The sequence below is a fragment of the Pantherophis guttatus genome, chromosome 2 (assembly GCF_059756535.1).
Source record: "Pantherophis guttatus breed Tessera chromosome 2, ASM5975653v1, whole genome shotgun sequence".
Taxonomy (NCBI): Eukaryota; Metazoa; Chordata; class Lepidosauria; order Squamata; family Colubridae; genus Pantherophis; species Pantherophis guttatus.
The window spans coordinates 10,792,938-10,811,364 of NC_142064.1; the positions used below are offsets into that span (position 1 = coordinate 10,792,938).

Sequence of the window (18,427 nt, forward strand, 5' to 3'; positions counted from 1 at the left end):
AACTGTTCATGGTATATTTCAGCCTCCAGTCCAGTCTCCTAATCATTTTGCACCTCTCTCTCTAAAATTACTTGGCCCAGTTAATAATCATGGCATAAAATCTGTGTGAGCAGATTATTACGACAGAGATATAATCTGCCTAAAATCCTGGCCCAGCAAACCTTCCCAAAGCACGCGGGGACCGAAGCGATCAAACCGCATTCCACCGTGTGAACTCTACCTAACGGCCGCTGTCAATCAAATACGCTCCCCAGCGCAACTCAATTCAGGCCATCCCTATTACGTCACCAGCTTCCGGTCTATTGGCAGAAGGAAATACAAGTGTCGGCGACTCATTTTGCAGTGCCGTCATTGGCTAATTTCTCCCCCCCCTCGTGATTGGCCACCTTCCGAACAACCCCGCCTTCCGCTCCTTTTACATTCTAATCGATTGGCTGGGCTCGCCGGCTCGCTTTTAACCCCACCCCTCGCCTGTCAGTATTGGCTATTGGGGGACATTGATTGGTCCGCCTTCTTTCTCGGATGAAAAGCGCCGCTGAGGGAAGCGATGGAGCTTTAAAAAAAAAAAAAAAAAGCCCTAACGGAATAGCAACGCGGAGTCGTCTCGGGTTGGGTTGTGTTTTTTTTTCTTCTTCTTTTCCTTCAGTCGCACTCTCGAAATGGAGCTGACGTATCAGTCGTTGAGAACGACGCACCAGGCCAAAGAAGAAGTGAGTGAAACGAGAGTCCGTTCCTGTTTTGCCCAGTAACTATGGTAACCGTGAGGCGAAGGGGGGGGCGGGGCTCGTGGCGCACGCGCGCTGGAAAAGAGTCGCGCCCGGGCCGCGCATGCGTATTAGCGCCATGGCGGGGTGTGTGTGGAGAAATGGGATGTTTGCAGAAAATGTTGACCTGAAACAGTTTGAGGCCTTCCAGTGGAAGTTGGGCCTCGGCCTTTGTTTCCTCAGAACCGCATGGAGTTGAGAACAGGTGGCTTTTATACCTTCTCTGGGCTTTGCCCTTGAGCTCCCTGTTCCTGTGCAAGAACATGTATTCTATTGGTTGTTGTCAGAGTCCCATGGGGTTATGTAGGGGTCATAGCTGGCTCTATAGGTGTTTGAGCTAAGTTTCGTTGAAGTCTCCCCGAGTCCTTCTTTTCATCAGACTAGACCAGGGGTTTGCAACCTTAAACACTCAAAGCGCCATTTGGACCTGTTTCCCACAGAAAAGAAAACACCGGGAGCCACAAAACCCTTCCCGTGCCTGACTATTTCTTGAGCAGCCACAAAACTATCATATGTAGTTGAATTAAACGTTCTGTTTTCTTCTGAAACTTTTCTTTTCTTGGCCTACCGGGGGTTGAAAAGCTCAATAAATTTGCCTTGGAGAGCCTTGGTGGCGCAGCAGACTAAAGTGCTGTTAAGTAGCACCAGCTGCCTGCAATTACTGCAAGTTCAAATCTCACCAGGCTCAAGCCTTCCATTCTTTCGAGGTAGGTAAAATGAAGACCCGGTTTGTGGGGGCAATAAGCTGACTTTGTACAAAAAAGAACACCGCTTAGGGGGGGCCCGAAAGCCCTACTAAGCAGGTATATACAAAAGTATGAAGGCTATTGCTTAATGCATTGTAAGCCACCCTGTGTCTCCGGAGAAAGGGCGGCATATAAATTGAACCAATAAATGAATGAATGAATGCCAGCGGGTGTTGCACATTGGCAGTTGTGACGCATATTTTGAGTGTCAGGGAGCTGCAGCTCCAGAGCCGCAGGTTGCTGACCCCTAGACTAAGACATACCCAGTTCCAGCAACCGTTCTTCGTATGTTTTAGCCTCCAATCCTCTAATCTTTCTTGCTCTTCTCTGCACTCTTTCCAGAGCCTCCACATCTTTTTTACATCATGGCGACCAAAATTGGATACAGTATTCCAAGTGTGGCCTTACCAAGGCATTATAAAGCTGCATTAACACTTCACGTGATCTTGATTCTATCCCTCTGTTTATGCAGCCTAGAACTGTGTTGGCTTTTTTTGGCAGCTGCAGCACAACCCTGGTTTATATTTTAAGTAATTCCAAGATCCCTCTCAGTTACTACAGAAAGGAGCACAATGTTGAGAAAAACCATAATTATAACAATGATCATTGGGTGTTTGCTTTACAAGAAAGTGAGACTCTGAACAATAGCAAAGAAATTTTTTTATAGACATTGAGGGCTGTAGAGTGGAAGTCTTATCTCTGGCATATGTTGCTTTTCGTGTATTTTAAAATTGCCTTCATTGAGTCATGTCACCAATAGAAAACTAGGAAAAGAAATTACAGAAGGCCTGATTTCTGAATGAAGCAAACTAGGAATAATGAAATTTGTTTTTGTTTATCTTCTTCCCCTTTCAGGTTCTTCTCTTTATCTCTCATAAAATTTCCAGACTCAGCTTTTTGTTCTTTAGTGCAATCAAGAAGATTGCATAATTCATCCTACCTTGCAGAAACATTGCAAGGCATATTTACATGTAAGGTTTTGGGGAAGTCATAGGTCTGTCTGCACCACTGATCAAGGAAGGTGTCCCAGAAACAGTAGTGGGTTGCCCCCGGTTCGGACGGGTTCATAAGAACCGATAGTAAATCCGGCAGGAGGCCCTGCACACCGCCCTGGATGTCATCATCAGCGCGTGCGCAAAAGCAAAGCATACGCTTGAGTGAAGCAAGCGCGCGTGCGATCCCGTTGCAAACCTGTAGTAAAGGTAAGTAGAACCCACCCCTGCCCAGAACCACTTGCAATACATAAAAGGGATTCTTTGTGAGATCAGTCAAAATAGGTTAGGGATTAAAAACAAGTAGGAAAAAATGTTGGATTGCTTGAGGTCAGTCTTCAAGGGACATGGATAAATATCGACTTCTGGAGAACATCTATGGAGATTCTCAGCCTGGGTTGAAGAGCTGAAGAAGCTTCTTGGATGAGAAGTGAAACGTCTTTAAAGAAAAACCAGAAAGTCCAGTTGCCTCTTGAAAAAGCACCTTTGAGACTTCTGGAGAATATTAGTCAGGTAGCAAGTAGATCAAACTCAGAGCACCTGGCCACACCTTGGAGAAATTATTATTATTATTATTATTATTATTATTATTATTATTATTATTATTATTATTATTATTATTATTATTATTATTATTATTTCAATTTATATGCCGCCCTCCTCCGAAGACTCAGGGCAGCTTACAATGCACTTATAGCAATAGCCTTCATTCTTTTGTATATACTTTGACTGAAGCGCTGTCAATTTCTAAGCATTCTCCAAACCATCCTACAGAATTGCCAGGGTTCTGCATAAAAGGTCATCCTGGATTTACAACAGTTCATTTAGCAACCATTTGAAGTTATAACAGCACAGAAAAAAGTGAGTTATGACCATTTTTCACGCTTACAACCGTTGTAACCGTTGTAACCATTGTGACACTGGATGCCCCAACGGTCACATTTATTTTACTAAATTTCTATACCGCCCTACTCCCGAAGGACTCAGGGCGGTGAACAGCCACAGGATAAAACACACAAATACAAAAATTTAAAATAGAATAAAAACGAATTAAATAATTTGTCTGAACAAATTTAAAATACCCCATAATTTAAAAAACAAATTAAAATTTACATTTAAAAAGGGGAGAAGATTTAGGCCAGGCCAGCTTGATGAAATAAAAAAGTCTTAAGTGCACGATGGAAGGTGCGCATATCCGGGATCCTCCGTATCTCCGGGGGGAGCTCGTTCCAGATCATAGATGCCCCCACAGAGAAGGCTCTCCCCCTGGGGGCCGCCAGTCGACATTGTTTGGCCGACGGCACCCGGAGGAGCCCCTCTCTATGGGAGCGTACTGGCCGGTGGGAGGCTATTGGTGGTAGCAGGCGGTCCTGTAGATAACCAGGTCCTAAGCCATGGAGCGCTTTAAAGGTGATAACCAGAACCTTGAAGCGCACTCAGAAGACCACCAGGAGCCAGTGCAGCTCGCGCAGGAGAGTGTTACATGGGAACTCCACGTCGCTCCCATAACCACCCGCGCGGCCGCACTCTGCGCCAGTTGGAGCCTCCGAGTGCACCTCAAGGGGAGCCCCATGTAGAGAGTGTTACAATAGTCCAGACATGATCTGACATGATCAAAATTCAGATGCTTGGCAACTGACTCATATTTTTGACGATTGCAATGTCCCAGGATCATGTGATCTCCTTTTGCGACCTTCTGAAGAGCAAAGTCAATGGGTAATCCAATCAATCAATCAATCAGAATAGAGCTGGAAGGGACCTTGGAGGTCGTCTAGTCCAGCCACCTGCTCAAGCAGGAGATCCTATACCATTTCAGGCAAATAGTTGCCCAATCTCTTCTGAAAAGCCTCCAGTGATGGAGCACCCACAACTTCTGGAGGCAAGCTGTTCCACTGGTTAATTGTCCACAGTTAGGAAGTTTCTCCTTAATTCCAGGTTGCTTCTCTCCTTGGTTAGTTTCCATCCATTGGTTCTTGTCCTGCCTCAGGTGCTTTGGAAAATAAGTTGATCTCCCTCTTCTTTGTGGCAGCCTCTCAAATAGTGGAATTCTGCTATCATATCCCCCCTAATCCTGTTGTGGCTCCGTTACCTGAGCCTGTGTCATCAGCAGGAGAGGACTCAGAGAGTGAAGAAGAGGAGTTGGCAAGGCCTCCCTCTCCAGGACCCTCCTCTCTGGCAATGCCGCCGGTGTCCACCGAAGGGCAAGAGATAGGGCCGGGGCCAAGCATGTCCACGCAGCCACAGCTGGACAGTGATGAGGGTAATGAGTCTTGGCTGGATCCATGCCAGCGTCGCAAAGATAAGCGCACGCAACAGAAGAAAAGGCGTGCCCGAGATTAGGCTGAGTCACTGGACCACACCTCGCAGGATATAAAAGGGAGTGTGGTGGCCAGTCAAACCTTGTGATGAACAAAGCTGAAAGCTTCCACGCCATTCTGCATTGCCGGACTTTTTGCTATAGACTTTGCTGGATTATCTCTGGATTTGATTGACTCCGTAATTATTGAGCTGTTTCTTTTGATGTATCAGAAGTGAGGAGAAGTTATCTCTCTTCTTCGTAAATAATAAACTCTTGGCAGGCAGCCACTAGGTTGTTGCCAAGTTCCATTATCTTAAGGAAAAGGATTTTGCCGGCTGGTTTGGTCTTTAACTCTTGAACGTCTGTTGGTGTGTGTGCGTGTGGTTGGGGACAGAACAAGTCTTTCTTTTCTCTAGACTGGCCATAGCAATAGTACAGACTTATATACCGCTTCATAGTGCTTTTATAACCCTCTCTAAGCGGTTTACAATGTCAGCCTCTTGCCCCCAACAATCTTGAGTCCTCATTTTACCCACCTCGGAAGGATGGAAGGCTGAGTCAACCTTGAGCCTGGTGAGATTTAAACTGCCAAACTGCAGCTAGCAGTCAGCTGAAGTAGCCTGCAGTACTGCACTCTAACCACTGCGCCACCTCAGCTCTATTACCCAATTCCTCCATACTCCATCCCCTATTCCAGCAACCGTTCTTCATATGTTTTGGTTTCCAGGCTTTTAATCATCTTAGTTGCTTTTCTCTGCACTTTTTCCAAAGTCTCAACATCTTATTTGTAATGTGGTGACCAAATGCTGCAAACTTAACAACTGCACTTACCAAGAAAAGTCGTAAAATGGGGCAAAATTCACTTAAGAAGCATCTCACTTAGCAACAGAAAATTGAGGCTCCGTTGTGGTCTTAAGTCGAGGACTACCTGTATTGGTTGAAGAAAAATAAAGAAAAAAGCATGCAGTACTTGATACTTTTCCCCTGCGCTGTATCTACTCAACTGGGTGTCTTCCTTTCCTAATTCGAAGCCCCTCAGATGTGCCAATTACATATCCCATCAGCCTCCACCCTGGTCAACTGGCTAGCTACAGAATGACAGGAGCTGTCATCTTTACGAAGAGATTGAACAGCCATTTGTCTGAAATGGTAGAGGCAGTGGTGAAATCTAAAATTTGTTACCACCGGTTCTGTGGGCGTGGCTTGGTGGTGGTGAGGTATTGTGACTGTGGGCGTGGCCAACTTTTTTTTATTTATTTTTAAACCATTTTTCCCATGTAAAAAAACCATGTAAAAATGCTTTTAAAAGCCTCTGACGATCCCAGTTGAGTTGCCTGATCGGCAGAGGCTTTTTTTTCTTTTAAAAGCCTCTGCCAATCAGGCAACTCAGCTTGGATCGTCAGAGGCTTTTAAAAGCATTTTTTTTCTATAACCTCTTCAGCCGAAGAGATTGTAGAAAAAATGCTTTTAAAAGCCTCTGACAATCCCAGCTGAGCCACACGATCATCAGAGGCTTTTTTTTTTTTTTTACTTTTAAAAGCATTTTTTCGGCCGAAGAGGTTGTAGAAAAAATGCTTTTAAAAATATTTTTAAAAAAGCCTCTGATGATCGCGCGGCTCAGCTGGGCAGGGTGTGTGTGGCAGGAATTTTTGCTACCGGTTCTCCGAACCACCCGCCGCCATCGCTACTGGATTGGGCGATCCAGTCCGAATTTCACCCCTGGGTAGAGGGTTTCCTGTTTGAGCAGGGGGTTGGACTAGAAGACCTCCAAGGTCCCTACCAATTCTGTTATTCTGTTTACCATCTGAAGAGTGCCCTGTTAGGCAGTAGTGGGTTCACTTCGCTACCGGTTCGAAACTCTGAGCACGCACGCTCGCTTTGCACCCGCGCACACGCAGAGTGTCCATGATGACGTCCGGGCTGGTGGGCGGAGCCTCCCACTGCCACCACTACCGGTTCTCCCGAACCGGGGCGTACCAGTAGAAACCCACCCCTGCTGTTAGGGAAGGAGGTTTTTAGAGAATACCATTCATAACATTTCTTCTGACACCCATGCATCGAACACACTTCATTTTCATTTAAACTCGCTAATCGATTTTTTAATAGGACTCGTGTGCCTTCTTGAAGATGGAAAAGAGGCACCAGAATGTCCATGATAAATGCTGAAGAAACTAGGCCCGGGCTATTAAAATTGGAAGAAAAACCTCAGCACCATTTAAGAAGGGGAAGAAAAAAAAAGAGCCTGATTGTATTGCTAAATCTTGATTGCACCCTAATTCATCTACTGGCAGCTGCAAAGGGAAACAATGTGTGGCATTTTAAGAAATGAATAATGTGCGCTCTGTAAGCATTCAAGCTAATTAGGAAAGCGCTTTTAGCATTTAAAACCAGCTCCTGTTTAAGTGCCTTACGCTTTTATTAATCGTATGGACCAAAAATCCCTTACAGTAATTGAAATTTTAATTACACCCATTTTTTTCCCCCGTTCTAGGACTGGGAGCTTATTAAACTTTAAACACTTAAACCTCTATTGAAATACCAATAGCTGTAAAGATGGTCGCATTCTACACAGCAATTAGAGGAGCAAGTGTAAATCATGATAAACCTAAACTGAATTTTAAGTAAGGTTTTGTTCTTTTAAGTGTTTCGGTTCTTTTACGCATGTACAAGACGCACAGCTTCTATCATAACTGTGTATTTTTAGCAGCTCAAAGGCTCTTATTAATTCTGGAGGGTTTTTTTTTTTTTTGTTACAAAGAATTAATCTTGTGCCTGGGACAAATTATGTAGAATGTACAAATCCACATGGATCAGTGGTGAGTTTCAATTTTTTTTACTACCGGTTCTGTGGGCGTGGCTTGGTGGGTGTGGCATGGTTTGGTGGGCGTGGCAGGGGAAGGATACTGTAAAATCTCCATTCCCCCCCTACTCCAGGGGAAGGTTACTGCAAAATCCCCATTTCCTCCCGATCAGCTGGGACTTGTGAGGCAGAGAATAGATGGGGGCGGGGCCAGTCAAAAGTGGTATTTACCGGTTCTCCGAACTACTCAAAATTTCCGCTACCGGTTCTCCAGAACTGGTCAGAACCTGCTGAAACCCACCTCTGATATGGATGTTTGTTGATTGCACACTTCACTCTCGGATGCAGATATGGGTGATATGTTTGTTTGGTCTAAGAATATAAACAATACTTTATAGAGCAGTGTTAGCGAAACTTTTCGGCACCGAGTGCCGAAATGGAAGTTATAATGGCACTGAAAAACTTAAGGCCATTTTTCACACTTAATGGCCATTGCAGCATCCCCATGGTCACGTGATCAAAATTCAATGCTTGACTCATGTTTATGACGGTTGAAGTGTCGCTGGGGTCAGGTGATCCCCTTTTGCGACCTTCTGAAGAGCAAAGTCAATGGGGAATCCAGATTCACTTAACAACCTTGTCACTCACGTAACAAATGTAATGATTCACTTAACAACTGTGGCAAGAAAAGTCTCCAAATGGGGCAAACTCACTTAACAAATGTTTCACTTAGCAACATAAATGTTGGGCTCAGTTATGCTCGTAACTCCAGGGCTACCTGTATAACTCCCCCTTTTCTTCCCTTCTAACCCTTGGCTGCTGAGACTAACCCGAGAAATTATGATTGTTAACTCAGTTTATGGTTGCCAGATTGATGTGTGATCAAGTCGATGTGGGTAGCTCTGTCCCCAACTTGGCCCTTCAGATCTTCCAATGATGCACCCATTGCTGCTGCAATTGAGTTCATCCACCTTGCTGCAGGTTGACACCTTCCTTCCAACTTTCCTACTAGTATTAAAACACTAATTTTCTAAAAGGCGTTGAAATAAAAAATGAGCTTTTCCACTTAGAGCCACTAGGTGGCGCTCCAGTTCCTAACAAATTCTTGCTTATTACATCAAGGAAGTTGATTCCAAAAAAGTGAATAGTTTATATATCAGAGGTCTTCAAACTTGGCAGCTTTAAGACTTGTGGACTTCAACTCCCAGAATTCTCCAGCCAGCTATGCTGGAGTTGGGAGTTGAAGTCCACAAGTCTTAAAGCTGCCAAGTTTGAAGACCTCTGTTATATATGTTCAAGTAAAAGAGGATTATCTTGCCTTGGAGAAATGCTGTGATTTAGGAGCCCGCAGAGGGCAGAATATTTATTTCTGTTGATTGATTGACTGATTAATTGGATTAGGTGCCGTCAGATCGATGCTCACTCTTAGCAATCCTCTAAATAGATTTTCTCCACGACAACTTGGTTCTTCAGGTTTTCCAGCGGTGTCCCTATCACCAGGGATGTAACTTCCATCCTTCCTTTCTGCTGGTCATCCGCTTCTCTTTTCATCTACCTTTCTCTCATGTCCTATGCCTGATTGCCTAAACAGTATTTTGTGTATTTTCTTATCCCTTTTCGCATTTCCCAGAATTTCCTCTCTTGCAGAGGTGGGGAGAGAAATGGCTTGGACAAGCTATCGCTTCCTAAACTCAGGGGTGGGCTGGTGGGGGTTTGCTGGGGTTCGGGAGAACCTCTAGCTAAGATTCTGTGCAGTTCGGATAACCCCCAAATCCCACTCCTGGCTGGCCCCACCGACCCCGCCCCTCCTACTAACGCTAGGATAGTCATGTATAGATCCAAATGTAGTATGTTGATTATAGCTCAGAAATTCTTGAAACGTGAAAACTCAAGCGCAATGATATAATAAAAAATACCTACTAAAACCTTGACTGATTTTCCCAGGAAGCCTACAATCTACAAGTCACCAATGCATGCTTTACAGAGTTATATATTTTATTATTTCCTTTTCTTTTTTTTTTTTTTTTGTTTCGTAGGAACACATCCGAACAGAAGCTCGGCGCAAAAATCTCCTTATTTTGATTTTACATTATTTAACAGACGAAGGGTAAGCATTCATTGGCTTTAGAAGATACATATTACAAAACTGTAATTGTTGCCATAAGCGAACTTCATAGGGTCTCTGATAATGAAGTTCAGCTTTCTTCCCTACTATATGTCCCATCAGTCCCAGCCAATGTGATTCAGCATGATAGGGAATTGAAATCTAACACACGCAAGAAAATGCAGAAATATTTTATTCCTGAACGGCGATCCTGATTCTGTTATTTATACTTTTCCCTTTTTTCCCCTGTATAAAAATCATGTCGTAAATGACTACTGTGTTTCCCTGAAAATAAGACCCTGTCTTATATTTTTTTGAACCCTGAAATAAGCGCTTGGCCTTATTTTCGGGGAGATCTTATTATTTTGAGGTGCATGGAACAAGATGGGGCTCCTCTTGCCATCTTACCTGATTTCCAGGTATTTAAATATAAATATTTAAATACATTTAAATATTTAAATATTTTCGGGGAGGGCTTATTTTCAGGGGAAGGCTTATTTTAGCACATGCGCTCAAAAGCCTGATTGGGCTTATTATCAGGGGATGTCTTATTTTCGGGGAAACGGGTACCATTCTCAAGCCTCAGTCATACACTGAAACTTTCTAACTCCCAGGTATGTAGATGCTGCTAATGCACTGGAACAAGAAACAAAATTTGGGTTGCGCCGTTTTGAAGTGTGCGACAACGTTGATCTGGAGACCATTTTGATGGAATATGAAAGCTACTACTACGTCAAGTTCCAAAAGTACCCCAAGATTACCCGGAAAGCTGTCGACGCCAGTACGTTCCATTGATCAGAAAGAACTTTTTGTGTTTTAAATGTTGTCACTGCTACTAATACTTAAGTTTAATGCCTCTTCCCTCCCAACCTCCATCTCTGAAGGAATCCTATTAAAAAGTGAAAATGGTTTGCCCCTGAATTTTTTTATACCTCTGGCATATTGGCCTCTCTCCATGGTGGAGCAGAAACCTATATGGGTGTGGCTCCTTAAGTGGAGCTCATTTTATTCATTGATTTGATTTTTTATCTCACCTTTATCACTTTATAAGTAACTCAATGCGGTGAATGTACATACTCTTTCCTTCTCCTTTTTTTGCCATCACAACAACCCTGTGAGGTAGGTTGGACTGACAAAGGGTGACTGTCCCAAAGTCACCCAGCCGGCTTTCATGCCTAAGGGGAGGCTAGAACTTAGTCTCCTGATGATTGGCCCAAAGTCACCCAGCTGCTTTCATTCCCAATGTCATACTAGAACTCTCAGTCTCCTGGTGAGAGTCACCCAGTCGGCTTTCATGCCTAAGGCAGAACTAGAATCCACAGCCTCCAGGTGTTCAACCCAAAGTCACCCAGCTGGTTTTCATACCTAAGGCAGGACTCTAGTCCTCACCTGGAGACTCTCAGTCTCCTGGTGAGTAACCCAAAGTCACCCAGTCGGCTTTCATGCCTAAGGCAGGACTAGAACTCACAGTCTCCTGGTGATTAACCCAAAGTCATCCAGCTGGCTTTCATGCCTAAGGTGGGACTAGAACTCACAGTCTCCTGATGATTGCCCCAAAGTCACCCAGCTGGTTTTCATGCCTAAGGCAGGACTAGAATTCACAGTCTCCTGGTGATCAGCCCAAAGTCACCCAGCCGACTTTCATACCTAAGGCAGGACTAGAACTCACAGTCTCCTGGTGATCAGCCCAAAGTCACCCAGCTGACTTTCATGTCTAAGGCAGGACTAGAACTCACAGTCACCTAGTGATCATCCCAAAGTCACCCAGCTGGTTTTCATGCCTAAGGCAGGACTAGAACTCACAGTCTATTGGTCCTAGGCATCACCTTCACCGCTAGATCAAACCGGCTCCCATCACTACCAGGCTTGGATGCAATCCAGGGGTGAAATTCAGCTGGTTCTATCCGGATCACGTAATCCGGTAGGGCCGACTGCACGAAGCCCCGCCCACCCACGTGGACGTCATGGTGTCCCTTTTTTGCGATGATTTTCAGCCTCTGCGCAGGCACAGATGGATTTGCATGCGCATATTTGCGAACCGGTAGAGAAGGAAAGTGAATTTCATCCCTGATGCAATCCTTTTAATCCAATGCAAGGAGAAAACTGAACAGTGCTATTTTGGTCACGGAAGGTCTGCTGACATACCACCTCCAACTGAAGGAAGTTTTCATAGAATCGTGGCATCAAGGTTTGCAAGGGACCTTGAAGATCATCTCATCAAATATTTCCCATTATTACATATGTGGACTTCAACTTCCAGGATTCGTAGCAATGGCCGCGCTGGCTGTGGAATTCTGGGATTCGAAGTCCACACGTGCTAAGTTTGGGAAACACTGATTTAATTGAACTCCTTTCCTGTCAGCTCCTTTGCATTTGTGTTTGCTTTGAGCAAGATCTTTCTGGATTTTTACTGCATACAGTCCAAGTTCCTTGGAATATTCATCTGGAATAAATGTTGATCTTTTCTTTCTAAACTCCTGTAGGAATGCTGTAGCAGAGCAAGCCGGACCCCCAACACAAACAGGAAACCAGAATGTAACACAAATTTGAGAACATTTTTGCTTCTGTTCAGAGTAATATTTTCTTTTTTTTTTTATTTTAACTGCTGTCTTTCTCCCCTTCCACAGCAGACAATAAATCAAGAAGTGGAGGGAAAGCAAAAAGGTAAGAGAAATGTAGCTGCTGGATGGCATTAGGTAATAATTCTTTAGTAGCCATATTTATTGATTCATTTAATCCCCCCCCCCATTTCTGAAATGCAAATGGTGTTGCATTCAATGTGTTAAGTCTTGTGGGTGGGTGGGTGGGTGGGTGGGTGGATGGATGGATGGATGGATGGAGATAGATGGATAGGTAGATAGGATAGATAAATATGATAGATGGATGGATGGATGGATAGATTAGATAGATAGATAGATAGATAGATAGATAGATAGATAGATAGATAGATAGATAGATAGATGATAAATAGATAGATATAAATATGATTGATTGATTGATAGATGGATATGATAGATAGATTGATAGATAAGATAGACAGACAGACACAGAGATAGATAGATAGATAGATGGATAGATGGATAGATGGATATAGATAAATATGATTGATAGAAAGTTAGATAAATATAGATAAATATGATAGATATTGATAGATTGATAGATGTATATGATAGATAAATAGATAAATATGATGGAGGGATGGATAGGTAGATAGGTAGATAGAGATAGATAAATATATTAGATAGAAAGTTAGATATGATAGATAAATATGATATAGATAGATAGATTGATATTGATAGATTGATAGATAAATATGAGAGAGAATGAATGAATGAATGAATGAATGAATGAATGAATGAATGAATAGACTGGGTAGTTTTGAGTTTTTTCACACATACACAATCTTATGAACACCTCTGGAATTGAGAATAATGCAGAATTGCAGTAGAAGAAAATGGAAGTAATTCACGAGAGAAAATCAGATGCTCTCTGTTGATGAGTTATCTTAATGTTGGGGAAGCAACACAAAACAAAATAATAAAACATACAGGCTTTAAAATTGAGTGAAACTGCACCAGCAACTAACAAGGTTTGGGGTAAGAGAAAATTGCTCTAACTGACACAGAAGATCTGGCAAAGCCTTTGCCAAAATGAAGCCTCTGTTTTATACCTTTCCATGCTGGTCTGTCATCCTGAGTGTCTCAGCAGAGCATAAACCATCTTGAGTGTAGAGCATAGTAGATCTTAAGGCTTGGGAGAAAACCATGAAGAGCCACTTGGTTAAAAGAAATGTTGGTTAAAAGAAATGTTTCAAGTGAGCTTTAGAAATGAAGTGGCTGAACCAAGATGAGACATTTTGAGCCAGACTATCCAGTCTTACTCTGCATTATTTTGGACAAACTGATGTCTCAGAATCTCTTAAAACCAGTCCTGCCTGTAGCACAGAGTTTCAATCTAAATAGGAGAGTGAGGCGCCTGGATCTATGGAGCTTTTATTGGGAGCATCTGCGTGGAGGTAAAAAAAAAGTTAAAACGTGGCAGCTGTGTCCCACCCCTTTTATACGTGGCAAATGTAAAGGGAGGGGAGTGGCGTGGTGCCACAGAGGTGGAGCTCTTGCCTCACAATAAAGGCTGTGAGTTTGATCTTAGGTAGCGGCAGATATTTCTCTCTCTGGGTGCAAAGAGAAAATATATGCTGTGAACTCCCTATAAGCGTCAGGAAGGGAATCCGGCCAATAAATGCTCAAGATCCGCTCAGTCTCCCCAATTCCACCCCGATGAAAGGGATTACAGGATTGTTAAAAGGAAAAAAAAATATTAAAGGGAGGTGTCCCAAAAGTGCTTTTTTCAAGAGGCAACTGGATTTTCTGGTTTTTTCTTTGAAGACATTTTGCTTCTCATCCAAGAAGTTTCTTCAGCTCTGACTGGATGGTGGGGAATGGAAGGATTTATATTCCTTGCAAACAGCTGGTCATTTTCATTCTTTTAGAAAGTCGTTGAGGCCACTTGGAGGTTTGTGTCCACAGGGTCACTTTGAGTGGTGCAAATGGGTGTGGAGCCTTCTTGGAACTGTTGAAAGGACTACGTTGTAGGCTGGAGCTAGATAATGTCGTATCCTTCCCACTCGGTTGAGAGAAGGCTGTTCAATTTGGACATAGATGGCCTCTTTGACCCCTCTTTCAAATCAGCGGTCCTCTCTGTCCAAAATGTGGACTTTGCTGTCTTCAAAAGAGTGGCCTTGGTCTTTCAAATGCAGATGGACTGCTGAATCTAGCCCAGATGGGTTTGTTCTCCTATGTTGTGCCACACGTTTTTGAAATGGTTGTTTTGTTTCCCCAATGTACAGATCTGCACACGGCTCACTGCACTGTACTGCATCCTTTGGGACAAACATGACCTGGATGACTGAAAATCTCCATAGACATTTAAGAGGAAGGGCTTTTATTATCCTATTATGGCAACCGCTGGGACTTTAATTGACAGCGCGCGCGCACACACACACACACACACACACACACACACACACACACACCGTCCATGACCGGGCCTCGAATCTTTTCCGCTTTAAGAAATGTGCTCAACTAAATTTCATTTTTCCCATCTTAGGGCCCCCACCGGTACATGCCGGAATCTTCCCAAGATTAACCAACATCAGGGGAGACCCCAGTCCAAAGTGTCACCCACAAAAGTAGCAGAGCTCAAAGAAAACTCGAAGCAGGTAAATCTCGTTTTCGTTTGTTTACTGCTTTCACTTGTGAGAAGCCAGCTGGGAAAGTCACAAACGGCTGTCGGCGGACGCTGCAACCGCCATAAATACATGCCAGGTGCCCGAATTTTGATCCCGTGACTCTGAGGATGCTGCGACAGTCTTAGGTGTGAGAACTTTTTTCAGGGCTGTTGTAACTTTGAACCGTCACTAAGTGAATGGTTGCAAGCCGAGGACTACCTGCCTATGAAGCAATATTTTTAAATTATTTACTATTTTATTTATTTGTAACTGATATTTATTATTCTTTTTTTGAAATAACTCAAGGTGGTGAATGTATCCCTTCTTCCAAGTCAATGACTACCTCCCTATGAAGTAATATTTTTAAATTATTTATTATTTTATTCATTTGTATCTATTATTATCTCTTTTATTCATTAAACATGAAACCCAGCCAACTGTATTATTATTATTATTATTATTATTATTATTATTATTATTATTGTTGTTGTTGTTGTTGTTGTTGTTGTTATTATTATTGTTATTATTATTATTATTATTATTATTCGCCATACATCAGCCATATGTTCAGACTGGGTTTGATATTTTTGTTTAGCTATCGAGTCCTTACCAAGGACCTGGGATAGGATTATCTCTTTTATTCATTAAATATGAAACTCAGTAAACTGTAAATTTAAAATGTATCACAAATGGCACTAATGATTGATACGGATTGCTGCCAGCGTCCTAGGTATCAACCAAGTATCTTTTTAAAAAATACGATTGTTCCGAGTGGTGCAGTTTTTTGCAGTTCCGCTGGTGTTATTGTAGGAAGCTGCAATTTCTTGATGTGTTTTGTAACATTCCTGGACATGGTACCAAGTGCCCTGATGACATTGGGTATCGTTGTTGTATGTATGTATGTATGTATGTATGTATGTATGTATGTATGTATGTATTTATTAACTCGAGATGGTGAATATATCCAATACACCTTTTTCCTGTTTTCCCACAATAAAAATCCTGTGAGGTGAGTTGAGCTGGGAAAGAGTGACTGGCCCAGAGTCTCCCAACTGGATTTCATGGCTAAGGCAGAACTAGAACTCAAACCCTCCTAGGGATTGGCCCAAAGTCTCCCAACTGGCTTTCATAGCTAAGGCAGGATTAGAACACATGTTTTTCTGGTGATTGGCCCAAAGTCACCCAGCCGGCTTTCATGGCTAAGATGGGACTTGAACTCACGGTCTCCCGCTTTGTAACCTGGTGCCTTAATCGCTAGACCAAACTGTCTCTCACTAACTTCAGAATATATTTTTTTTCCCTTACAGGAGGATGAAGGTCCTTTAAGTCGGGTCGCATCGGAATTTGGTTTAAATGTATCTGCAATCCACAAAGGAGGTGGAGAAGGCCCTCATTCTAAAAGAGTTAGTCAAAATCCTAAAAACATTAACGGTCTTATGTAACATTAAGGAGTCCAAGGGGAAAGACTTGTAGACATCCTGAGTGTTGTTTAATATATAGATAGTCCTCAAATTACGACCACCATTGAGCCCAATATTTTATGTTGCCAAGCGAGAAATTTGCTAAGTGAGTTTTGCCCCATTTTACGACTTTTCTTGACACATTTGTTAAGTGAATCAGTGCAGTTGTTAAATTAGTAACAGCGCTGTTAAGTGAATCTGGCTTCTCCATTGATTTTGCTGGTCAGAAGGTCACAAAAGGGGATCCCATGACGCCGGGACACCGCCAACCGTCATACATGTGAGTCAGTTGTCAAGCATCCAATGCAAATCACGTGTCCAAGGGGATGCTGCAATAGTCATGAGTGAGAAAAACGGTCATAAGTCACTTTTTTTCACTGCCGTTGTAAATTTGAACAGTCACTAAATGAACTGTTGTAAGTTGAGGCCTACCGGTATTCGTAAACATACTTGAAGTTCCTAAGGTTGAGAAACATTAGATGATCAACTCTGGCCTTTGTTATCAATAAAAGTTTCTTCTTTGGTTTAGCTTGAATCCCCATTTCCTCCTGATCAGCTGGGACTCGGGAGGCAGAGAATAGATGGGGGCGGGACCAGTCAGAGGTCGTATTTACCGGTTCTCCAAACTACGCAAAATTTCCGCTACCGGTTCTCCAGAACTGGTCAGAACCTGCTGAATACCACCTCTGCACCATGGCTCTTAATATTATTCTATTCAGAATAGAATGGAATGGAGTAGAGTAGAGTAGAGTAGAGTAGAGTAGAGTAGAGTAGAGTAGAGTAGAGTAGAGTAGAGTAGAGTAGAGTAGAGTAGAGAAGAGAACAGAGTGGAATGGAATGGAATGGAGTGGATAGAATAGAGTAGAGTAGAGTAGAGTAGGGAACGGAGTGGAGTGGAATGGAATGGAATGGAGTGGAGAGAATAGAATAGAATAGAATAGAATAGAATAGAATAGAATAGAATAGAATAGAATAGAATAGAATAGAATAGAATAGAATAGAATAGAATAGAATAGAATACTTTATTGGCCAAGTGTGATTGAACACATGAGGAATTTGTCTTCAGTGCATAAGCTCTCATTGTACATAAAAGCTATAAGTGATAAATCATGATCATAGTCATAAAAATACATTTATCAGAAATCATAAGATATAACGCTTGGTGATAGTCATAGGATACTAAATAAGCAATCAACATAAATTGTACTAGGAAACTACATAAAAGAATATAAACCATAAAGATACAAGCAACAAAGTTACAAGATAAGGAGATAGGTAATATGAGAAGATGAGAAGAATAATCGTAATACATTCTTACTAATAGTTTGACAGTGTTGTGGGAATTAGTTGTTTAGCAGAGTGATGGCATTCGGGGGAAAAACTGTCCTTGTGTCTAGTTGTTCTGGTGTGCAGTGCCCTCCAGGAGGTGAGGGGTCTGTAGATATTTTCACAGCCCTCTTTTTGACTCCTGCAGTATACAGATCCCCAATGAAAGGCAGGTTGGTAGCAATTCTTTTTTTCTGCAGTTCTAATTATCCTCTAAAGTCTGGGTCTGTCTTGTTTGGTGTCTCCAAGAGTTCAGGCTGAGCAAATGGTGTTTGCTTCTCCCGCAGGGCCAAATCATTGACTTCCGTGGGCTGATTCAGGATGCTATCAAAGGAGCATCCAGTGAAATCTCCATACACAGCTTTAACTGCAATCCAGATCCTTCGGTGAGTGACGTTCTTTCTAACCAATAGCTGGCAAAAAGTCATTAGTTCTTTGGGAACAATTATTTCAATTAGAAACAAAACTCCGATCAGAACTGTTGATCTGTGTCTATTTTCCTTTTCTCTAGGAACGTCTATTAAAACCTTTGGGCGCCTTACTTGGGATGACAGCTGAAATGAGGGAGCTTGCAACGATTGTCAGCAAGGTGAGTTTCTGTTATCAGACTAAGGATGGTTGTTAAACTCCAGCCTCATTCAATGAGGGACTAAGCCTACTGTCCATCTTGATATTGAAAGTCAAGCAGAAGACACAAGGGAGGGACATC

The 18,427-nt window shown here is 42.6% G+C and overlaps 1 protein-coding gene across 2 annotated transcripts in view; it reads left to right on the top strand.

Annotated features, from left to right (window-relative positions):
• The first annotated feature begins 301 nt into the window (after positions 1 to 301).
• The window catches only part of KATNAL2 (katanin catalytic subunit A1 like 2), a 41,883-nt gene continuing 23,757 nt past the window's right edge, over positions 302 to 18,427 (top strand). The window contains exons 1-8 of one of the 2 annotated variants that reach the window (XM_060690760.2): positions 302 to 710; positions 9,638 to 9,708; positions 10,320 to 10,486; positions 12,333 to 12,369; positions 14,812 to 14,923; positions 16,240 to 16,335; positions 18,006 to 18,104; positions 18,230 to 18,307. In XM_060690760.2, coding sequence (XP_060546743.2) covers positions 660 to 710; positions 9,638 to 9,708; positions 10,320 to 10,486; positions 12,333 to 12,369; positions 14,812 to 14,923; positions 16,240 to 16,335; positions 18,006 to 18,104; positions 18,230 to 18,307 — 711 coding nt within the window. In that variant the 5' untranslated portion in view covers positions 302 to 659. The remainder of the gene's footprint in view (positions 711 to 9,637; positions 9,709 to 10,319; positions 10,487 to 12,332; positions 12,370 to 14,811; positions 14,924 to 16,239; positions 16,336 to 18,005; positions 18,105 to 18,229; positions 18,308 to 18,427) is intronic. The other variant, XM_087885517.1, reaches the window with a different exon arrangement.